The 25346-nt window shown below is 35.4% G+C and overlaps 1 protein-coding gene across 1 annotated transcript in view; it reads left to right on the top strand.

Moving 5' to 3' along the window:
- ZBTB10 (zinc finger and BTB domain containing 10) overlaps positions 1-24140 on the top strand; it is a 30133-nt gene extending 5993 nt beyond the window's left edge. The window contains exons 2-6 of the mRNA XM_024731815.1: positions 5152-6040; positions 17021-17119; positions 21926-22102; positions 22298-22470; positions 22745-24140. Coding sequence (XP_024587583.1) covers positions 5152-6040; positions 17021-17119; positions 21926-22102; positions 22298-22470; positions 22745-23050 — 1644 coding nt within the window. The 3' untranslated portion in view covers positions 23051-24140. The remainder of the gene's footprint in view (positions 1-5151; positions 6041-17020; positions 17120-21925; positions 22103-22297; positions 22471-22744) is intronic.
- Positions 24141-25346: the final 1206 nt, after the last annotated feature.

Genomic DNA, 25346 nt, shown 5'->3' with positions numbered 1-25346 from the left:
GGGTATGGAGGTAAATACTAATTACTTGATTTTTTAAGCCAAATAGCATTTTTTAATTTATGGATTGACTACAGATGAGCTCACTGCAACTGAAGTTCCCTCTCCCATTGTACCCCTCAGAAGGGTGGGGAGACTGGGTAGTGTGGTCTTGGATTCTCTACAGGTTGGTGGCATTATCTAGCGCCCCCAGCTAGAATGCTGTGAAGACCCTTTGATCTCCCTCCCCACCCCTACCTTGAAATCTAGTTAATCACTCAAGTACGGATTTTACTTTCCAAACTTTTTTCCAGGCTCTGCCTCTCTACCTCTCCACCTCTCCCCCCATTATCATCTCTCTTACCTAATTAAGGTCCTTGTTTCTTGGCAAGTGCAGTGTGTTGCACTATTAACAATAGATTCCCCTGGTCACAGTATCTCTAGTCTTCATCCCTGATAATTATCCTCCACTTTGCTGCCACAGTCATCTCTATCTGCGAATTCAGTCAGATCGCTACTTCTAAAGCTCTGTAGGCACCTATAGCAGTGGTTAATCTTGTGCAGGATTCAAATCTCTTGATAATCTGATGCACCTTATAGACACTTAGCTCCAAAAACATTCATAAGAGCATATTTGCATTTCTTGGGCTTTTTTGGGATCACCGTGAAGGTCTTTCATAAATCTAGAATTGTGAGGATCTGTAGACCATCTTGGTTCTTTTTCTCATGCCATCTCATTTGCTTAGAGTGCTCATCCTGCCATTCCACTCTTGCATCCTTTAAGGTTCAGCTCAGATCTTTCTTTCAAAAAGCATCTCCTCCCCCACCTCCAAAAAAACTGGATTAGATGCACTTCCTCTCTGCTCTCATAACATGCTTGTTATACTCTTCAGTACCTTAAGAATCTTGCTCAGTAGTGATAACTGCAGGTTGGGAACTGATTCATTTTGGGTCTGCAGTGTACAACCTGTCTAAAGAAGGCATTCACTTCATGCTTATTAAATAAGTGAGTAAAGTCAGGATTTTTCAAGATTTTAGCAGCTTTTTCTCTGAGTAAAATATTTACTATTTTTTGGCCTCTCTGGAAATAAATTTGAAGATAATAAGCTGTGAGGATTTTAACCAAATGTATATTTTTCTATATTTTCTTAATTTTGGAAAAGTTAATTAAGGTGTCTTCCAGATCTAAAATTATAATTTTACGTATGAGCATCTTCACAAATAAAATAACGGAAGACTTTTCATATTTATAGATTCTCTGGTATAGCAAATTATCTGATTTTTGAAGTCTGAGTGTCCATTTCCTTAAAATCTCCTTGTTTATCTAGTTTAGACTAATGTCTGGGCTAAGTCGTGTTTTCCTTTTTGGGAAAGGGAATAGAAAATTTTAAAAAGACTAGTTTTGGAAATATTTAAACCTTTTTATCAGTATATTTTTACTTATCAGTGATATCTCATGTTTGTCAATATACTGAGAATGGACATAGAATGTTACAGAACTAGAGAGATAGATGACTTCTTAGGGATCTATTATGATTTTTGTCTTTAGTACTAGGAATTTATTTGGTTCAGCAAATAATATTGGCAGTTTATTTTAGTGCATATTTTGCTCTGTTTTACCCATATCCTCAAATAATACTCCCGCTTGTTGAATACATATACTCTTGACTTGTAAACCCTTCATTGTGAAGAGCATGTTTAATAGGTGCTACAGAAACATGGCATAGTGCTCTGATCGATACTGAAGGAGAAACAGCTAGTGTTGCTTGTAAAAACAGGTAACATTACTGTTGTTGCACAATAGTAATGAGAAAAAATAGTGGTTGAATAGTGTGTTCGGTTTTGTATAGTTTGTGTCAAAAATGGAATGGGCAAATATTTTGATGGATAGGCTTTTGTCTAAGTTATTTTTAAAAATTAGGACATTTGGTCTGATAGTGGCAGAGAATTACAGAAATTAGGACTGGCCCAGAAAATTCAGAACAGTCACCGTGGCCTAAAATAACTGCTATGACGTAGCCACCTCCTTTTTAAAGTGTTTTGAACTGCTTAGTGTATAAACTTCAGGCACTTCTTGACTTGTAAATGCTAATTCACTGCTTCCACAGACTCTTCATGATGTGCTGCTAAATTTTGGTTAGTGCTTAAAATTTTTGCTTCTTCCAAGTATTCATACTGTTACTACAATACCTGTTAGAACTTCGAACCGAATGAGCTTTGCTGGACAGGTATGGCATGCATAGCAAAGCTTAGTTTTAGGCTTGCATCAAAGGAAGATGCAGTTTGGAAATTTGCTGTAGTGAATAGAGAGCATAAGCAAATTAGTAAAAAGTCTTTTAGTAAAAATAAACAGTATGATGCTTCTGTAGAAAATTATACTACAGCAGTAACTATTTTAGATATTTTTAGTATTGGTTTAGTTCTTTGTATATTCATACAAGTCCTAAACATTTCCCATCCCCTTTGCTAAATAGTTTGAAACTTCACAACATACTGGTTTATGTACAAGATCTAAAAGTTAAAATGTTACCTCACTTCCTTTCCTCCAGCCCCTCAAAGCAAACATTTGGGACTTAATCATGAATAACTTGATTACTTTACTCCAACTGTGGCTGTTAGCAGGTTTTGCTTAGGATTGGGTGTTCCAGTAGGAGAGTATAGCCAATTTAGAATATTTTGGTCTGACAGAGCAAGAATGTGGGGGTGGGGTTAGAGTATAAGTATGCAGTATAAGTGCAGTGTGAAAGTGTGAAGTATAAGTATGCAGTATAAGTATGTAGTGTAGGTATGAGGTATAAGTATGAAGTATGAGTATGAAGTATAAGTATGCAGTAAGTATAAGTATGAAGTATAAATATGCAGTATAAGTATGCAGTATAAAAGTATGCAGTATAAGTATGCAGTATAAGTATGCAGTATAAGTATGAAGTATGAATATGAAGTATGAGTATGCAGTATAAGTATGCAGTAAGTATAAGTATGCAGTATGAGTATGCAGTATAAGTATGCAGTAAGTATAAAGTATAAATATGCAGTATAAGTATGCAGTATAAAAGTATGCAGTATAAGTATGCAGTATGAGTATGCAGTATGAGTATGCAGTATAAGTATGCAGTAAGTATAAGTATGAAGTATAAAGTATAAGTATGCAGTATAAAAGTATGCAGTATGAGTATGCAGTATAAGTATGCAGTAAGTATAAGTATGAAGTATAAATATACAGTATAAGTATGCAGTATAAGTATGCAGTAAGTATAAGTATGAAGTATAAGTATGCAGTTGAGGCTCTGGGAAGTGATAGGGATGCTGCCAAGGGTCAGTTGGAAATGCAATGGAAATTCTCCACTTTCTGTGCTTCATTCTGTAGTGATCTTGTACTCCAGATTTGCAGTTATCTGTAATGTTTCACTATTGGTGAAATACTGAAGTGTCCCGGAATTCTAGTGTTTTGGTTCTTTCAGTTGACTTCTCATACCTGGAAGCAGCACGAAAATTCTTAGATAGATTATGTGATCTGGTTTAGTTTCAGAGAATTGGGATTGTTATATGCATGACCCCATGTGTTCAGGACTCAGAATGAAACCTGTTATTTTTGTAATTTAGCCCTACCTATTGTGGGGTTAAATGGAGATGTGGGATTGCTTCAGGAATCTCACCACCATTTAAAATATTCAATGAGAAATATTTTGCAGTCCTAACAGCTTTGTTCCCTACACCCTTTTTCCCCCTAATTCCTCCTTCTCTCTTTTCCTCTCCAAGTATATCAGTCCTCCCAGCATGTATCTTTTCCATGTTTTTCCCAGGCTCATATATTCATGGATCTGTATATATGTATCTCATTATTTTATAGTAATGACTTGTATTTAATATTTTGTGCCAAAGAAAGTAATGAATCTTTAACACTTAAATAAGGTCAGCATTGTCAGTTATCTTTTCTACTAGAAATGTCTAAGCACGTTTTTTTGCTGGAAAACAATTGTTACTTCAGTTATCTACGAAAGTTACTGAGCAAGGTGCTGAGAGAATAGACACCTAGTCACTCTGTGAGTAAAGTCCTGAAGTTCTTAATTAGAAACATTCGTAGTACTTACTGCTTTCTGGTTTAAGAAGGCATGGTGACTTGCCCAAGGACACACGCTTAATAACTAGCATAGGCAGCATTCCAAATCTAGATCACACTCCTTTATTTTTTCTGTTGATATCCCATGTTATTTTATAGGAAATTATCATAGCTTTAGTGATGCTAAAATGAACTGTAATGAGTACTTATAAGATTGCTAAGAGGGAAGATTATAAACATTTAAGAATTTTGAGTTCAGGAATTTTACCTGATGGATAGTATTTATGATCCTAAAGAGATAAGTCATTTTGAAAATTGATTGGGAAATTATATACTTGGTTATTCCTGTAGTTTGAAGCACATTTTTTATTAGGGTCCTAACTTTATCATTAGTTAGATTTAATTAACTTTGTTGACCTAAACTATTTGACTCAATGTTTGCCAAGAGTTTTACATATTTATTATTTTATTTATTTTTATTTTTGACTGCGTTGGGTCTTCGTTTCTGTGTGTGGGCTTTCTCTAGTTGCGTCGAGCAGGGGCTTCTCTTCTTTGTGGTGCGCTGGCTTCTCATTGCAGTGGCTTCTCGTGGTGGGAGCACAGGCTTTAGGTGCGCTGGCTTCAGTAGTTGTGGCACGTGGGCTTCAGTAGTTGTGTCTTATGAGTTCAGTAGTTGCGCACATGCTTTGTTGCTCCGTGGCATGTGGGATCTTCCCGGATCAGGGCTCAAACCTGCACTGGCAGGCGAATTCTTAACCACTGAGCCACCAGGGGAGTCTCTTAAATAATTCTTAATCCATGTCTTCAGCTATATTTGAAAAGATAACATGATATGTGATACATATTCTTTAAATGAAATTCTTCTGATCCTCAGGATGTTTCTTCCTTTTTTTGTGTGATAACAGTGGCTTGCAGCAAGCTAAGCTGTTCACTCACTCCTTTCCTCTCAATATTTGGGATTGTGAACACTTCAGTCTCAATATGTAATAATTACTAACAAATTAGTGTATTTGATAGTGCTTTTTAAAAAGTTACTGATAATGATTTGTTGTCTTTGGTCTGATGGCTTTAAAAAGTAAATAGAATTTAATATTAATGTTTTCCATCTATTACAGGAGTCAGAAATACCATCAGAGGAGGGATACTGTGACTTTAATAGTAGGCCAAATGAGAACTCTTATTGCTATCAACTTCTTCGACAACTAAATGAACAGAGGAAGAAGGGTATTCTTTGTGATGTCAGCATTGTGGTGAGCGGAAAAATCTTTAAAGCTCATAAGAACATCCTGGTTGCAGGCAGCCGTTTCTTTAAGACTTTATATTGCTTTTCAAACAAAGAAAGCCCTAACCAAAACAATACTACCCATTTAGATATTGCTGCAGTTCAAGGTTTTTCAGTCATCTTGGACTTCTTGTATTCTGGTAACCTGGTGCTCACAAGCCAAAATGCCATTGAAGTAATGACAGTGGCCAGCTATCTTCAAATGAGTGAAGTTGTTCAAACTTGCCGAAATTTCATTAAAGATGCCTTAAATATAAGCATTAAATCAGAAGCTCCAGAGTCTGTAGTTGTGGACTATAATAATAGAAAACCAGTTAACAGAGATGGCCTGTCTTCATCACGGGATCAAAAAGTTGCCAGTTTTTGGGCAACACGGAATCTTACCAATTTGGCAAGTAATGTAAAAATTGAAAATGATGGTTGTAACGTCGACGAGGGCCAAATAGAAAACTACCAAATGAATGACAGTAGTTGGGTCCAGGATGGTTCACCTGAATTGACAGAAAATGAGTCTCAAGGTCAAACAAAAGTGTTTATTTGGAATAATATGGGCTCCCAGGGAATTCAAGAGACTGGCAAAACAAGGAGGAAAACCCAAGCTACGAAGAGATTTATTTATAATATACCACCTAATAATGAAACAAATTTAGAAGATTGCTCAGTGATGCAGCCACCTGTTGCCTATCCAGAAGAAGATTTGTCATTCATCAAGGAAGAACCAGGTAAATATTGTATATACAGAGGTATTTCAGTTTTCATTCTTATTCTGGTTGGATATAATCTTGTGTGTATTCTTAAAGTATTTTTTTCATTATAAAAAGAATACACATAAGTAATACTAAAATTTGAGTCTTTATAATAGAAGGGAGAAAATCACTCAAACAAGCACATATTATATCTTACATCATCTTATACTAAATGTAAGATTTGGCATGTCTTAGTTTTTTCTCTAAGCATGTAGATGTGAGTTTCTCAAAGGTTGTGTTAAATACAGGAATTTGCCCATATTTTATGGAATGTGGACTCCATGTATAGTTCTTTGACTTGCCTGATCTTTAGCCTCTGATCACTTTTTGTACCCAGTACTGGAAAAGGTAAAATCTTCTGGTTGTAATGTGTGATCCGTTTGTCATTTCAGGACATTTTTGAGATCTAGTTAACATTCTTTACTCTCAGTTTTGTTCGTAAACATATAATTGTTTTATAGAAGTTTGCAAATGTTAATGGGATTATTCTACTTTGTTTAGAGCTGCTGTTCTGTGCTCCGCATAAATCTTTCAGAAGCTGGAATATTTTAAGTTTGTCCCACTATTACCTCATTTTCATTCTCATTTACATTAGTTAAGTAAGAGAGAGGCCTCTGAGACCTTTCTCTTCAATATATTCCCAAAGGAATATATATATATAAGAACCTCAGCATATCACATTTGTAGTGTGGGTTTTTAAAAAAATGGAGTGAATGGGGGACCATTGTTGAAGAGTGAAAATAGATTTGAAACTTTTCTTTACGTTTAATTTGATTGTCTGTGTTTAACTTATTTGAAGAAGTAGCCCAGTGGGTTTGAGATTTTCCTATGTGGACCCCAGACTTGTCTACCACTGTCGTATTTAGTGCTTGTGTTGCTTCAGAGCTCTATAACTGTTCAGTGTCTGAGTTACGTGATGGTGATCATCTGGGGATGGAGTACTTTCTGTTAAAGAGAATCATTGTTGTTAGTTCCCAAAGGGCAAAATGCCATAATCCTGTGAAATGGTTCCTCTGGCTGTTTAGGTTTGGGTTTAATTTTCATTGGTAGAAATTTTTAATCATGTGAAAATCAGTATGCATGTGTAACGAATACTATTTGCTGATCTTTCCCCTCCTACTTATCAAGTCTTTAGCAATAAAACCCCAGAGGTAGTTTCTTTAAAGTATTAATGGTAAGTAGACTTTCTTAGCAGCACTTTATGTTTTGTCTTAATTTTTAATGTAGAAGACCTTGAAGCAGTTCTCAGAATTAGAGCTACGTTGTCTTTTTCTGCATGAATTAATCATTTAGTAGTATGGTGGGAAACCTGTAGTGTTTTTTTTTTAGTTTATGTAGATAACACGCAATATAAGGAGTTAGCAGATTTTTTTGTATAGTAGTTGATTGACAAAACTAATTAGCGCTAACCCCATTCTTAAAATTAATGCCACACATAATTGGAGTGATTCAAAGAGAAGAAAAGCAGTAATTTGAACCACAGTGCATACTTTCAAAAATAACATTGCTAGTGATTATCTTAGCAAGCACCCCTAGCTGTATCAATGGACTAGGTCTATCATAAATTAATTTTTGGTAGTCTAGTATGCTTTTAACTTATCTCTAATATCTTATAAATGAAAATTCTGTTATGTCATTGATATCACATTAGTATCTGATGAGCCTTGCTTAACTCACAAGTTTGGTTGTATCAGTGATGTGCTACATTCCAGCTGCTAAAACTTTTCACAACTTTTTAGTGCCTCTGAATCCACCTTCATTCAGTGGCAGAAAATGGGTCCTGTAAGAGCTAGAACATAATATGATACAGAGCCAGAGGCTGGCAAATTTTTACTGTAAAGGGCCAAGCAGTAAATATTTTTGGGTTCATTGGTCATAAAGTCAGTTACTTTAGTCTGTCATTGTAGCATGAAAGCAGTCACAGACAGTATGTAAACAAATGAACATGGGTGTGTTCTAGTGTTGCCAACTTTTGGTATAGAGCAGTGGGTCTTAATCATGGCTGCATGTTGGCATTAATTGGGAACTTTACAGGCCACCATGATTCTTGGATCTCTCTGCTAGGGATATAGATTTAATTGGTCTGGGATGTGGCCTGGTTGTTGAAACTTTTATAAATTCTGCAGGTGATTCTGTTGTGAACCAAGGTTGAAATCTGCTGATGGTAGAGGAAAGCCCAAATTGAATCAGGATTGGGAAGTGAGCTCTGCCACTTATATGTTACCATAATCAAATTAAGCTAAACTCTGTGCCCTCAGTTTCCTCTTCTTTAGAATATGCTATTTATTTTATAGGGTTATTATGAAAAATGACAAATATAAAAACATAGCTCGCGTGGTCATCTTAGTCCCCCTTACAGACTATTGAGATTATTTAAAATCAGTTTTCCAGTGCAGTGTACTTTCTACCCAATTCTAGATAGGTGGTCTTATTATAGCCTCAGCCTGACCTTTTGTTTTAATACTTAGAAGACTTTTTGAAGCAGCCTGTTCCAGGGTTAAAATGAATATCATTATTAGGAAGTTACTTTATATTGAGCTAAAATTTGCTTCTCTTTAACTTCCTAATTCTGCCATTTTTCGTAGTATAATCTGAGCCTAACCTCTAATCTCTCTAATCAACCTGATAACCCTTCAGATATTAACATTTGAAAAATTCCCCTGAAGTCCCCTTCTTCTAGGCTAAGTGCTGTGCCTCCCACCTTGTGAATGCCAAACCCTTTTACACCCTTCTTAACAGCCATAGACAGTTTGTTTCACCCTGAAATTTTGATGCACAGAATTGACTAGAACTCTCCAGGCAAATTCTGACCAGTAAAGAACACAGTGGGTCTCTATTTACCAAGGTTAAGGCCTTTCTCAAGGTCATTCAGTTAGTAAAAATAGAGGCAGGTTCCATGTTTAGGACTGTCTGGCATTAAAAGCTTGGCAGTTAATAAACTAGTGACCCAGTCTTAAAAAATGAGGCCCATTTTAAAACTTGTAACATTTTAATGAATTCCACATTAATGGTTATACTTTTTTTCATTTTCACTTACTGAAAAAATAGTGAAATTTTTTCAGTGAAATAAATGCTTTTAAACGTACTTAAAATTCTATACCTAAACATGTGGTGAATTATCCATTTATAAGCAGTGCTTATCTTATCTATAAGCAGTGCTTGGCATATTTGGATTTGTGGGTCTCTTGTAGGAACTGTGACTTACCAGATTCTTAAGCCTACTATTTGTAAATCACAGCCCTAAATACTGTTTTCTTCTTGTCATATAATGTTGAAGGTGGTGTTTGGATGCCTCATAAAGAAATAATTGAGATACTGAGATAGGAAGGTTTATCAGGGATTGTATTCAGATGGTATTTTTTTTTTAATCTTAAAGAAGCTAGTATACCTATTATTTGACTCACTGCTGGGATTCCCTTCAAATCATTTTTGATAATATGAAGATATTTGGAAGTGGAACTCCGGAAAAGTTAGAAACTTCTGTCTTTTTTACTGTCTTATTGGGGTTTATTGGATAATTAAAACTGTTAGGAAAAACAGTACTGGGTAATAAAATAGGAAAAAAAGGAGTCATTTAGTGAGTTCCTTTGATAATGTAAAAATTTCAAAACCTCATCTTCCTGATTTACAGCCAGAAAACAAGTTTCAGCCAAATAAATAAAGTACATGTAAATCTAAGATTAGAAATTAAATCGTAGGGGCAAAAATAATGCCTACATTATTTTACACAGTGTGTTCATCTGTACTGTTGGAACAAGTCAGGTATGTTAATCCCATCTTTGATCTACTCTGGACTCATGGAACATTGGGTTTTCTGAATCTGTATTTTTGTATTATTTGTGCCAGTCACACTGGCAAGTTGCCCCATTGTAAATAACTGTACTCTGTATGTAATACATTATATCTGCATGCAATACATACCTCATTTTGAACAAAGATTTTGAATGACTGACAAGAAACAAATTATCAAAATACAAATAAAATATAGCAATAAAGAAGTGTGCTAGCCAAGAGTGTTAATATGGTTAGCCTAATTAAAATTGCTTTTTGTTGGTTCTAAGATGATAAGAAACCCTTCAAAGTGAGGAAATGTACCAGTTCTGTGGGATGACAAACTTTTCTGGTACTGAATTCTGAAAGGAATTTCTCCAGTGGGGGTTTGGATAGTTGACACCACGTAGTATAATTGGCAATTTCCTCAAAAGCATTTTCTAGTAAATGCAACAGTAGATTAAACAATTAATTTTTATCTAATAAAAGCTGGTAAAATTTCATTTAGATAATTGAATTTTTCATGATGCCATACAAATACTCAGACGCAAGGTGGTTTTAGTTGATCAAAGGATATAATTTAGGGTTCTTTTAAAACAATCTAAAAGTTCCTTTCTCTCATCTGTACTTTGGATAGGAAAACAGCTTTGTGGCATTTGTGAATTTTTATTAATTCCTATGAGTTGAATTCAGGTTTAAGCTTTAACATCTTTAATTTGTGTAATTGTCTATTGGTTAAAAAGCATTTAATTCGAGTATTTAGAAAACAACTTTAAGAAAAGAATGCTCAAATTATATATCTTTAAGATATCCTAATGAGTCATACTTGAAGTAGTGAATTACCAGCACTTATGCCCTTCTATATTTGGGGTGATAATTTATACGTGGCATCACTTTCAGATGTTGCAGAATCTTGAAATGCTTTCTTAAATGATCTTTTTTTTTAAAATTTAAACATTTTTACAACTTTGAAAATTGGCCATCTGATTTGAGATTTTCCAATATTTTGGCCATGCCATATAAAGTTACTGTATGAACTACTTAAAATGTTTCCACTTAACTTGGCTTGAGTTTATCACACATAATGTCTCTAATTAGAAGGAAAGAAAATTGCATAATTATGAAATCTTGGAGGCTATAAATCAAAGCTTTTAAAAATCATTTTGGCAGCAAAACCTGATAATCAGTTGACAGCAAAATCACCTATTTATATTTTTTACTTATTTCCTAAAATGTGAATATCCATATGTTTTGTTGCAGAAATACCGTTTTGATTACGGGTTGCTACCCTACATCCACTGGGGGTGTTGTAGTTATTACTTGCCTAAAATCTGAAAATTTATGCATTGTACATCTTAACCCAAGTGTTTCACATAACAGGTTTATGGACCTGGATTAGTTCTTTCTTCTTAAGGGATTCCAGATGTACTGCTGTACGTTACAGGCATCCTTTTGGTTGAGTATGTTACAAAGGATGAACTACAAGTGATTTAAAGTCATTTTTCTCTAGAAACTGTTACATTTGGGTATTAAATGGTAGTTTGAAGGCCTGAGGCTCATTTTAAAAAATGAATGTCCACCACTAGCTAATGGACTGCAAAATATACTAATATATGACTCCTCAATATTTAATCTTAAAAGGATGATAATAGGTAACTATATGGTAATAGGAGTATTCTGCCATCTTTTTTTTCCTTCTCCTTTACTTTCCTCTGCCTAGTGTTCCTTTCCCTTCCCTGTCTGCCGTATCTGATCCAAGAGATGGCTACACTAATGATCATTCTCTTCAAGTTATAAGCCTTAAAGAAATAGAATTTGTGTGGCCAGACTAAAGCTGTGTGTTGAAGAAGCCGTGTGTGGATCAGTTATAAAAGCATTTTTGTGACTTCTATCTGTTGATGGTATTAAGTTGTCTAAACCCTGTAAGTGTCAACCCCTGAAAATTTTTGTAAGACTAAATGTTTTATTTCTGATATAATATTTTGGGGTGACCAAAATATTATATTCTGGGGTTTAATATTCTGGGGTGACCAGAAATTTTATCTTATAACCACATATTATTACTTTTCTGGGACTCCAAAATAGCTTTCCACATCATAAGGGGAAATTTGGTAATAAAATTTTTATTTAAATCCACAAGAAACTGAGCAACAGGTCAGGTCATATTGCTGTCAAGATTGAGAACTTGTTCACAGTAGGATGGCTGTGGGGTAGAAACATACCAGTGCAGTGTGATAAATGTTAAAATCAGAAATATGGGAGAGGGTGCAATGGGGGAGGTTCCTGACTGCTCATAAGAGTTGGAGAAAGCTTCATAGAGTTGGATCTTGTATAGGAGTTTGCCAGGAGAGGGTGCAAGGTGGCAAGAAATTGGAGTAAGTGGGTGAAAGACTAGAAAGAGGAGTGTCGTAGGGGTAGATGAGGTTGGGTCAAACGTTAGGGCCAGATTGTAATTCTCTGTTTGACATGGTAATAAATTGTGAATTTTATTTTACAGACTCTGAGGCAGTGAGAGGTTTTAAATTAGAGATCCGAGCTGTATATATTTGCCTTTAACACAAAGGCATTTGGAGGGTGTTGTTCATGAATTGGAGTGGGGAGTGTCCCAGGGAGACCTGTTAAGGCCCAGTCATGGGAGAAATAACAGCCTTGTTTGAATAGAAGCAAAGAAGAAACAGTAGAGCCTAGTCTGTCATTTGAATCATCGAGTTTGGGGGTAAAGGGAAACTGCTATTTGTTGAGTCTCTAGGCTGCTATAGAACTGTCAAGGGTGCTTTGTATAATTCATTTGCAACTGAATTTACTCTCCACTGAAAGGGAAAAAAAACTCGAGCACAGTGAATGAAGAGAAAAAAATCTATAACTTTATGGAAAAAAATCAAATTTAGTTCTCTGAAACCGTCTTCAGAGAAGAGAAATTTGTTGCTAGTATATATTTACATGAAAACAAAAGTTGAATAGACCTTACTGAGTTTTTGTAGGATGGAGTTGTAGTTATTTCTAGAACCTTGATTTCTGATGTCCTCTCTCATATTTCATTCTTTTAAAGAATATTTGTGTTTTAAGAAAATCTGGATTAGTCTGCACCTGCCTTATGTTTGGAATTGTGAGAACCAAAAGCAAACGGTTAGGGAGACCTCCTTCCCAACCTAGCTTTGTTTAGCACTTACAGGCAGGTGCTGTTCTAAGCACCAGATGCTTTGGAAGTGATGCTAGCCCAGTGTGGTCCAAGAGAAACCTATACCCACATGCACCAAGATTAAACTCATTTAAGGACATCATGATTTATGTTGCACTTTATAATTTATGCAATATTTTTGTTTACTAATGTTATTTTTCATAGCAACTTTGTGAAGTGGGTAAATATTGCTACTCTTGTGAAGAAAATCAAGTTATGATTGTTATAAATTTGGGAGAAGGTAGAGACTGAGATTTACACCGTTCTTTTTTCATCTCATTCTCTTTGCATTGCTTGGTAATCAGGTTTTTAAAAAACCCATGAATAAGATGTCATTTTTTTAAAGAATGCAATACATGGTTAATCAGAGAAGTATAAAAAAGTGCATTCTAAGGAGGAAGTTGCTTTGAAGATAGGCAAAATGTATTAAAGAACAATGACAGCTAATAACTAGGGACAATTAAAAGTTTGGAGGTGCTTTTATTAAAGAGGTTAATAAAGTGAAGGCTGGTTTGGCACAGAGCGTAGGTAGGTTTGTTTTTGCGCATTTAGCGGTAGATATCAAGTATCACTAGGAAAGTAAGTTCAGGATGTTTATACTTCTGCACTCTCATTTCCAGCATTGCAGATTGTACTTTTTTTTTTTAATTGCCTGGTTAGTGCCAGGTTCGGTGCTCCTGTTGTCAGGAGGTAGTGTAATACGGTTAACAAACAGTGCAGCACTCTGCACTAGCTTTAGTTTCCTCTTAAAGGTTGAGCATAAGAATATTCGTAACTATATAAATATGTAGTGAAATTTAAATGAGATTGCATGTACAAAAGGACTTTATGTATAAAACCTGGTTTTTTTTTTCTCTTAGGGAAGGGGTCAGTCAGCTATTATCTCTGTTCACTGAAGAAAATACGTTTGTAAAAATAGAAGAAATTGCACGTGGCTTAGCATTTAGCTCTGATTATTTGAATGGTATTTACATAGTGTACATTTATTTCCTGTTATCTTATAAAACTAATGTTTTAATAGCTCTTCAAAAAAGGTCTTTTGTTGTTTGCAAAGAGGTCTCAGCCCTTTTTGCTAAGTTTACATTAAGAGAAAGATTTCCATAGGAAGGTTATGAATGTCACAAAAGCAAAGTATGTTAGAGTTTATTTTTTAATCCTATATTTTTTTGAGAAAAAGATGATGACCAAGAGTTCCTGGTGAAGCAGAATATATATATTTTAAAATTTATTTATTTATGGCTTCATTGGGTCTTCATTGCAGCATGTGAGTTTCTCATTGCGGTGGCCTCTCTTGTTGCAGAGCACAGGCTCTAGGCCCGCGGGCTTCAGTAGTTGTGGCTCACGGGCTCTAGAGCACAGGCTCGGTAGTTGTGGTGCATGGGCTTAGTTGCTCCACGACATGTGGGATCTTCCCGGACCAGGGCTCGAACCCGTGTCCCCTGCATTGGCAGGTGGAGTCTTAACCACTGCGCCATCAGGGAAGTCCCAGAATATATTCTTGTATCAAGTGATTGGTTGGTTTCCTGGCTTCTATCTTACTCACATCAACTCAGCTGATTAAAAATAAGTTGCTAGGTGGGTTGGCTGATTTCAAATAAGGTACAGCAGTGATATGATGTACTGATTCCTAAGTTAAGCGTGGTTTTTGAAAGCTGTTGTCAACCTGGACAAGCTCATCTATTTTAAGATTTATTTTTGGTATCAAGAACCAAGTAGTTGGTACCTTTCAAATGGGTTTTAACGTGTGTAGTATGGATATGATTTTGTTATTGTTCACAGAAAGAATACATTTGCCATCTATTAAGGTTTTAGGTTGACGTATTCTCTATTAGTGTCCATGTAGCATTAAAGATCACAAATTAAATCCTAATACTTGAAAGTCTTGAACAAATCACTATAGAATATTACATAAATAGAAACACCCTGTATTTACAAATCTGCTTGGCAGAATTTAAGAAGTGCCCTCAGAACAGACTGTACACTTTAGAATAATGACTTTTTTCAAAAGATGCTGGGAAAAGGAACATTTTTTAAATAATGATTTAAATTTTACTTTTTGATTATTGAAATACATTTAACTTTTCTTAGGAAAGCAAAGCCACTAAATTTCAATTAATTAATTTTCAGTTATTCAGTGTTTTAGTGTTATTATATACCAGAAAACTGAGAATTTTTTTTTTTTTTTTGCCGTGCCACGTGGCTTTCAGGATCTTAGTTCACTGACCAGAGATTAAACCCAAGCCATGGCAGTGAAATTGCTGGATCCTAACTATTGGACTGCCAGGGAACTCCGGAGAAATTATTCTTCATAAGTCTAAATTAGTAACACAGGTTGCAGAGGGCAGACTACTCAAGCCAACATTTAACAACATTTGTTGAAAAGCCTTTTATTTGTCATGCATTATGATAAATACTGGGAAAATAAAATCTAGATAGTATCCCTGCTCTCAAGGAACAGGAAAGGAGTTTGTGTCTATTTACTGTTCCTTCTGACTTCCAACCCATTTACTGTAGGCAGTAACCTCACGTTCTGCTATTCTAAGTTACAGAGAAAATAAAAGCCAGTAGACATTTAGTCTTTAAGTGCCTGTCTTCAAACTTCTCTCTGTATATACTGATTGTCTTAATGCTTCTGGATCCCAGGCTCCTTAGGAATCTTAGAAAAGTGATAATTCCTTCTTTTTGCAGTATTTCTTCAGTGTCTTCTCCCTTTCTTGGTGACTTATTCCTTTTAGTATTTAAACATGTTTGTTTATTCCATCTTAAAAAAAAACCCAAACTCTTACCCTATATCTCACTCTTGCCCTTTAACAGCCACATTTCTCAGATTGTCTGTACTGTATCTCTAATTCGTCTTCCATTCACTCTCACTCTTTCTACTTGCCAGCTGATCCACCAGTACCACTCTAAGATCACCAGGTGACCTCCAAGGTACTCAGTATTTATTGAATGAAGTGAAAGTAACGCATACTTCAGTCTCCATCTTGAATTCTTGGTAGTATAGGATGGTGACACCAAAGATGAGTCTTGAATGGGAGGTAGAGGAGAGATTGCCTATTAAAAGTGGCATTTGAAAAATGTCTTCTGAGACTTCAATTTGAGGAGTAGATAGTACCAGTGGGATGATGCTAGATTCATAAATAGAAACCTGAATATTAGGACCTTGTATTCTAAATTAAAAAGTTTGAAGATTATCCTAAAAACTGGTGAATTGATTTTACGTAAAGGAGCAACATGTTTTATGTTGTCAAAAGATCTTTCTGGCAATGTTGTGGGAAATGAAGAGTGAGCACTGACTGTATTTTTGCAGCAAGGAGACCAAGAAACTGTTGAAGTAATTCTCTAACTAATCCAGGAGAATAATGATGAGTGCCTGGATTAAGGCAGCGGTAGAGAAAAAGAAGAGATGGAACAGATTCAAGGGAAATAACAGATTGGAACCAAAAGTACTATCTCATTAGTATGCCCTTTATGCTGCTTTTCCATATTTCAAGATTAACTCTTAGGAATTACCTCTTCTCTGAAGTCTTCCTTTACTAATCTAGTATTAATTGGTTTTTTCCACTTCTGAACCAGTACAGAAACAATGTCTTATACATCTAGTGCTTAATACTAGCAGTAGCAGCTATCTTTTGGGTATCAGACACCATAATTGTAACACTTGGCTTGCATTAACTAATTAAATTTCTTTATCAAATCTATGATACAGGTAGATGCATATGAGGAAACTGAGGCACATGCTTGTACAAATGGAGCCAGGCTCTAAAGCTCATTCTTAATCCAGTGTGCTGGTGTTCCTGTGGAGTGTGCACTTGTTCCTGTGGTTGAAAAGCATGTCTTATGTATGCTTTTGTGCCTTGTAGCGTTAAGCACATAGTAGCTATTCAGTACTTGCAGATATCCTCTGTTTAGTCTGCGTAAGAAACAATTCCAAGAAGAGAGTGGTGTTCTGGGTGATGGCTATTGTGTGGTTGTAAATAACGGATTATTCTGTATCTCCTTTTCAGATCTGGATGGTGCTCTACTCTCAGGGCCAGATTGTGATAGGAATGTGAATACAAATTTATTGGCTGAAGCCGGCTCCAGTCAAGATGGAGGTGATGCTGGTAGGTACAATAGAATTTTAGCAGGAGTACCTTTAAGAGGATTTGAAGATTGGGAGGTATTCGTGTATGTGTTTATTAAGGACCTACTGCAGTTTCTTTTCCTTAAAGGAAAGTATTAGGTATAAACACTTTCAGTCTTCTGCAGCTATGTTGATTGTAGAATTTAGAAGCCTGGTAAATACAAATGGATACATATTTCTTGTTTGTTTGAGGGAGTCATTTATTTAGAGTTGTTAAAACTTGTGGCTTGTGGCTTTCTGTTAGTGTATAGATGGAATAAGAATGGTAACTATCAGAATGGTTGACTAATGTATTTTAATTAGCTTTGATGTAAAATAATAGTGTGGTTGTTGATGACTATAGAAAACGTTAATTCTAAATAGTGATATTTATAACAACTACTTTGGGGGAAGTGCACATGAATACAAAGAATCCATGAATATTCCAAAGAATAATATAGATAAATTAAAAAGGGAGAAAGCTTTCTTAACAGAAGAATTCCAAGCTAATAAACATAGAAGAATGACAGAATTGGAAAAACACCTATTTTTCAATGTCCATGGGAAATAATTCAAGGTCATCATTGGATAGTAAGCCACCATTGATGGGCTTATCCCATGATGACTGGGATAAGTTTGTTGTAATAGCATTTTGTTGTACGTTTGTTGTAATAGCATTTTACAGTTTTGTTGTAATAGCATTTTGCTGTAATAGCATTTTCGTGTGGTCTCACTATCATACCACAGGTTACTTTTATTCCCAAAGGAGAAAAGATACCTCTACAATAAAGAGATCTGATGAACATGATCATAGTCAAGTGATTAAATTTAGTATGCCTCCTGGTATGATACACTAGCTGGCACCATCACCTATGTCTTATAGTATACTTGCCAGAATGTTTTACTCGACTTTAATCATGAGGAGAAAAAAAGACAAATCTCTCCAAATCCAGCACGTCCAGATTCTAAAATGTTAATGCGAAGAAAGACAAGCAGAGGAACTGCTAGGTCGAAGGAGACCAATGAGACCAACTTAAATGCATTTAGCATTATGTCAATCTTTTATTATATCATTGATCCAAAAAAGAAAACAATGAAGAGGCATTTGGGGGATAGTTGGAAAGGTGAATATGTAGTCTGGGTTAAATGATAGTCTTAACAATTTTTAAAATTCTTGGATGTGATAAAGGCACTATGGTTTATATAGGAGGAAGTTCTAAAAGATGCATGCTGTGTTTAGGGGTGAAGTGATGAAGCATACAAGTTGTTTTCAAATAGTACACAAAGGTATGTATATGTATACATAGAGCGAAAGCACATGTGACAAAACTAACATTTGTTGAAGATACATAAAGGGATATGGGATATTCAGTGATTCAGTTTCTGTAGCTTTGGAAATCTTTATAAACAATTGATGGGGACCGGGACAACTGTGCTTTTACAGAAAACTCTCCGGGGCTTTCGAATATACAGTGTGCATGGACCAAAATGAAGCCATAATTCTGAAGAAACTGCCTTAAGGTGGTTTTCTCCTAACTGTTGAAAAGAATTTACAAAGCTTTTGAAGTTAGCAGTTTACAGATTAGATGCATTGAATTTTGAACACTTGTCTCTTGTACAGAAAATCACTAATAGTGCCAAGAGTACTCTATCGCACTTGCTTTCTTGTTTTAGAAGTCTGGTTCAAGCATGGGTGTATTTAGTTTGGCATGTGAATGCAGATGTAACATTTAAAGTTGTGCACATAAACATATTCAGTGGAGGATGGTCCCTGTAATTCATTTCATTCTCAAAAAGCAAATCCTTGATTTAGAGTCCTTTCTCTTTAGGGGACATTCTAATCCATTAATGAGTATTTTGGGGAATTCCCTGGCGGTCCAGTGGTTAGGATTCTGTGCTTCTGCTGCAGGGGGCATGGGTTTAATCCCTGGTCGGGGAACTAAGATGTCCTGCAAGTTGCACGGTGCAGCCAAAAAAAAAAAAGTATTTTTGCAACTGAGATCCCTTGTGTTACGTTTTTGTTTTTGTTTTTTTTTGTTTTGTTTTTTTTTTTGCGGTACGCGGGCCTCTCACCGCTGTGGCCTCTCCCGCTGCAGAACACAGGCTCTGAATGCGCAGGCCCAGCCGCTCCGCGGCATGCGGGATCCTCCCAGACGGGGGCATGAACCCATGTCCCCTGCATCGCCAGGTGGACTCCCAACCACTGCGCCACCAGGGAAGCCCCTGTGTTACGGTTTTGACATAAAAAAAAAAGTGCTTTCTTCTTACTTTGCCATTATGGAATAATGTACCCAGAAGATTATTAAACAGTAAGCACAATTATAGAACTGAATAACCTTAATGATCCTTCAGTTTTATGAATTGCAAAGGAAATACCTTTTTCAGTTTTCAAATGGGTGTTTTATCAGATTGTTTGAACATTAAATGTGTCCTTTGCAATCCAAAACAGTTAGCTGAAGTTTGCTGTTTGTGTGTTTACTTTTACTGTATATTTGTTTTCTAAATGCTTTGGCACAATTTTCTTGGGTGGGTGGGTACTGCCGTGATACTAGTCAGTTGGTACTGCCAATTCTGGGTATATAAATTTTGGTTTGTTTGGCTTGTGGCTTTCTTTTGTTTTTGAAGTCTCCTGTTCTTTATTTGTAACAATTGTATCTTAATTTTCTGCATCCCCTAACTCCAAAGTATCCCTTTTCTCCCTCCCACTCAAAGGCGCAATACCTTGGTTCAAGTTGCTCTTATACTTCCTAAAAGTAATTTGTACTGGTTATAAGAATCTGGAGAGATGAAAGAAGTTTGAGATGAGGCTTTCTTAATTTGAATTACCATTTTGTATTCCAGATATGGTTTTCTTGCCTGGACCATGGATGCTTTTTATTGTATCTTACTGTAGGTCTAGAGAAACATTTCAAGTGTTAAAAATCTTCAATTCTGAATCTTGAGTTATCAATTCATCACTTGTTTTAAGGCTGCTCTCTTTATTCTTATGCAGTGAATAATATTTTGTTGGATATTAGCATATCTAACATGATTTATGAGGTTAGTTTTCCAAGTTTTTTGAGCAAGTAAAAAATAGTACATGTTAGCACTTTGCTAGATACATTTATTCAACAAATAATTGAATGGTGTATGTTTTGGACATTAGAAATACTGAGGTGAGTAACAGGCACAGTCCTTGCTCTTAGAGCTTATTTTGTTTTGTACTGATTTGGACAAGAGCTATGAATCATAAAACTCAAACTTTATGTAGAAATGTGAAACTGAAAATTGATGGACTTTCACAGGCTACTACTCCCAACCTTATCTCTGTCACACACACATAAATATGGTGTCTCACTTTAGGATTCTGAAACTTTACCCCAAGCAGTATTACAGTTAAATTATATAATTATGGATTCAGAGGGCTTTCCTAAATTAAGAAAAAAGTGGGTGAAGGCATTCCAAGTACAAAACAATTTACAATAGTAGTAATGAATTGCAATTTTTAAATATCTTAAGACCTTTTTGTATTGTTGGGTATTGATACTTTCAATTTTTCCTTAAGAGGGAAATCTTAAGTTCTTTTAATTTTTAAAAGAGGCAGTGTATCTGGCAAGTAGATACAGGAAATTGAACTCTTAGAAAACTCATTTGGCAAGCATTGTTTTATAAAATCGTGTATATGGGAGGAAAATTATTAAATTGCTGCACGAGTGTGCTGTGCATATATCCTAGAAAGTAGTGTTCTAGGCAGGGGAAGGAGTAAGTGCACAGGCCTTAAAGTGGGAGCCAATTTATCATGGTGGAACAGCACAGAGGCCAGTATGATTGGAATAGAGTAACCAAGGGGGTGGTTTGGAAACAAGGGCTAGATCAGGTAAGGCTTTGTAGTATATTGGAAGTCTTTGGCTTGTACTATGAGTAAGATGGTTAGTACTTGCTCTGATTTGAAGTTTTGAAAGAATCTCTGATTGCTGTGTTTAGAATAAGCTGTAGGAAGGCAGCAGTGTGAGCTGGGAGACAAGCAGATGGCTATTGAAGATAATCCAGAGGCGGCAGTTGATGGTCGATTGGAATAGGATGGCAGTAGTTATGGGGGATTCTGGATATCTTCACATTGCCAGAGGATTCCTGGATCCGAGGAATTACATACATATTCAAGATGGAATTAAATGCAGAGGAGATGATTCCTACTTTAGCTTATCTGAAGATCCCCAGGCACAAATTCCCTAAGGCTCATTGAGTCTACTTTCCAGACTTTTATTTATTTAAGGATGACATTAGAGAGGTGTTGATGAACCCCCAGATTCCCCGTTACCTTGCACCAGTGCATCTGAAACAACAAACAAGGGTCTAATAATACGAGAACTTTACATTTGTAATTACCCTATATTTATATTCTTCATCCTTAGCCCATTTCTTCTCTACTGATAGGAGACGATCCCATTCCACAGCTGGGTTTCCCATTCCACAGCTGCTACTGGTCTTAAGTGATAGTATAGTTAGAAACAGCAGCTATTAAAAGGGTAGTTTCATGTGGGCTCCACATACCATTAAATAGTATTTTTATTTTACTGATTTTTTTTTCTGTGGTTGAATTGTATTTTAAACTTTAGTTTGTTTTCTATTCTAATAGCCTGCCAACCAGGATATTATAAATTGGGATAATAAGGTATGAGGCCATCTCAGTTTTAGACTAAAATATAGTTTTTAATTCAGCTATTTTATATTACGCTGTTCTATCATAAAATATAGATTTTTTAAATTCTCATAAGAGACAGATCTTAATTACCATCATTACATCAGGATCACTTTTCAATTGTTTTAGGTCCTTCACATGATTTCAAGTACGGTCTGATGCCTGGCCCTTCAAGCGATTTCAAGTATGGATTGCTACCAGGTGCTTCAAGCGATTTCAAGTATGGATTGCTACCAGGTGCTTCTAACGATTTCAAGTATGGATTATTGCCTGAATCTTGGCCAAAACAAGAAACTTGGGAAAATGGCAAGTATTAGTCAAACATCTATAGAATTCTTAATACTTCTTATCAATTAAAAGCTTCCACATTCTGGGTTCTAAAAAACTCAGATAGTAGTAGCCCTATAATGATCCCTGTTCTCAGGAATAGACAAGCTTTTGATAGCAAATTTTCTGTTTAATATATAATAAGTGCTTTTTTTTGTTTTTTAATTCTCAAAGGTGAATCATCTCTAATCATGAACAAGTTAAAATGCCCTCATTGTAGCTATGTAGCCAAATACAGACGAACACTAAAAAGGCATTTGCTCATTCATACGGGAGTCAGATCATTTAGCTGTGATATTTGTGGGAAACTGTTTACTCGCAGAGAACATGTAAAAAGACATTCCCTGGTAAGTAACTTTAAATGTAAATGATCTTTGAGATAAACTGTATTTGTGTCAGTGAAGCTTAAGATATTTTAACACTATTACCTGCAAATTTAAGGAAGGTAGATTATTAAATAAATTGCTTTAAGCAGTGAATGTGATTTATGAACCAGTACTGAACTTCATACAGAAAGATGATGTATTTACTCATTGTTAAATGAGAGGTTTAATTTGAATGGTTCAAATGTATTATATTGTCTGTACTATCCTTACATTGGATTTTTCCCCCTTCAATTAGGTGCATAAAAAGGATAAAAAATACAAATGTATGGTGTGTAAGAAGATCTTCATGTTAGCAGCCAGTGTTGGAATAAGACATGGATCTCGACGCTATGGTGTTTGTGTAGACTGTGCAGATAAATCACAACCAGGAGGGCAAGAAGGTGTAGATCAGGGACAGGATACAGATTTCCCTCGGGATGAAGAATATGAGGGGAATGGAGGTGGAGAAGCTGATGAAGAGCTGGCTGATGATGGAGAAGATCAGAATGATGCATCTCGATGGGATGAGTCCGGAGATGTTTGTATGTCTCTAGATGACTAACTGACCTACTATACTCCTCAAGGATGCTGCATTTGGACATAATATGAATCAACAATTTGAACTGTTGAACTTGAAGGCTTGCAAAATATGGTACATGCTGGATGGTAGTTATGTTGCTGTGAAAACTGTAGGGTCAAAGCCTTATAGCAAAAAAATTTTTTTTTTATATTTGCACAGGACTGTACAGCAGACAACCTTGTGGTTGGATTACATGGAGTCCACACATCTTCAGTCAGTTATCAAAGTAAAAATATTTTTTATTTATAGGATATACAGTAACTATTTGGGTCCTATGGAAATATAGTACCTGTTCTTAAAAAAGCTTCCATTCATGTGCCACTTTGACATGAATTAAGAAAACCCATTATTAAGAGTGCAGTGACAGCTGACCTAATTACTCTGTCCATCAAACCACTCAGGCTAGTTTGTACTAGTAGAGTTTTGTTTCTAGTTTTATTTTTATTAATTTTATTTTTTTTAATACAGATGTTCAGTGAGGGGCCTTTTCAACCCCATTGGTTCTACTTTTCTGTATTTTCCATTTTAATTTGCTTCATAACTTAAACCAAGTCTCTTCTAGTCTTAGCTGTTATTCCTCAATTTTGTGCTGATGGGCATGTTTGTAAGAACTGGAGAGGTAATTTATTGGAATGAACTAACTGACTTCCTCCATTCCCCTTTTCCTTTTTGACATGAATTATACTACTTTACGAATGAAGAATGATGTTGCGAAGTACCATGGTGAGGTTGACAAACACCACTAAAATGATTATGATTTAGAAGTAACTTGCTCCTGCTGCTCTAATCTGATAAATGGTTACTGTATGACGTTTTCTGACAAGGCATTCGGTTTTGGGTATCTGTTACTTTGGCACTACTCTTGTTTGCTTCTTTTTATTTTTGCCAGTGTACTATACCTCAGTCCTATTTGAAAAGACAAATCTAATCGAAAGAAAAGTCACAGATAAAATGATTTGTTTTATAATTTATCCTTCATGTCCAGTTTTGGTTAGCTTGTTATGCAATATAAGTGAAATATCAGGTTTTTACTCCTGTGCCCTTTTTATCATTAAAATTAACACAAAAAGTGCATTCTCTTTTGTTTCATACTTACTGGGGTATTCAGTGTTTGAAATTATGATAGATAATTTAATTTATTTTTCATTTCCTCGAAGTCACTACATCTTGATATATATATATATATATATATATATATATATAGTCTTTCTAGTAGTCACCATGATTCAACAATCTGCAAAAATCTTACAAATAAAGCATTGAGAGGCTTTACAATTTTTATTCTGTTAACTAAATTCTTCAGGGTACAAGGGGGTGATGTGTTAAGTTGAAATTGCCAGACTTGTTTAGCCTGATGACAGATGAATTAGCTGATTGACTCACAGCAGCATTTCACCTAATTGATATTAACATGCACAGCATTTATCAGGAACATATTGTATATTATATAAGATTGAGGGATATCATATTTTCAGCTTTCTTTTAAATAGAAATTGAGTATATTTTCCTATTTTATATCAGGTAACTAAATTATGCTAGTCTTGTGGAGAAAATTGCAAAGTACACTTTGGCAGACATAATCCTTTTGGTGCTCCATCCCATCAAAGTTGAAAAGATGATAGGTTTTTTAAGAGACAGGCTTTCTTACTGTCTCTGATTTCAGTAGAAAAATGGTTTAATGTTAGACACTGATGCTTCTGCTTGGATAAATCAAAGAAAGATACAGTACAGTTACGTGGTCAGATGCATCATTTGTCACCTAAACTTTATCATAGTTTCTACAAAACTGAAAAACCGACATGAGTAGTTTTGGTTTGACTTTTGTTTAAGACTGAAGAGTACATCTTTTTCTCAATGTTCTAGACAAATGAGTAAAATGTAATTCTGGTTGGGTCCAAAGTAGACGTTAGTTGGGCAAAGATACTATGAATGGAAAAGTATTTTAAACGTAAAATGTTCTGCTTTGTGAATATGTAAGTATAGTATAAAGATTTCTTTCATCCCATTTATCCCTCTCCTTTAAAATAAACCATAGTTTACAATTGGTAGATCTGTCTATATATAAATATATATTAAAGAGAAAAGATATATATCTAAAAATCACCTAAGTCTGCTTTATTAGATTCACTTAAGTGAACTACAGTTCACTTATTGCATAGAAACTGGACTTGGCTTTACATTCTTAATGTACTTTTACTTTTCCTTAAGATATGAACTTACTCTCTTTAAACTGAATTTTCTTTTACTACTTAAATCATTTATGTATATCTGGTAAATT

Source organism: Neophocaena asiaeorientalis, unplaced genomic scaffold (assembly GCF_003031525.2).
Source record: "Neophocaena asiaeorientalis asiaeorientalis breed wild unplaced genomic scaffold, Neophocaena_asiaeorientalis_V1.1 scaffold371, whole genome shotgun sequence".
Lineage (NCBI taxonomy): Eukaryota > Metazoa > Chordata > Mammalia > Artiodactyla > Phocoenidae > Neophocaena > Neophocaena asiaeorientalis.
Note: the sequence above shows the minus strand (reverse complement) of the source record. Positions and strands in the feature narration are given on the sequence as shown.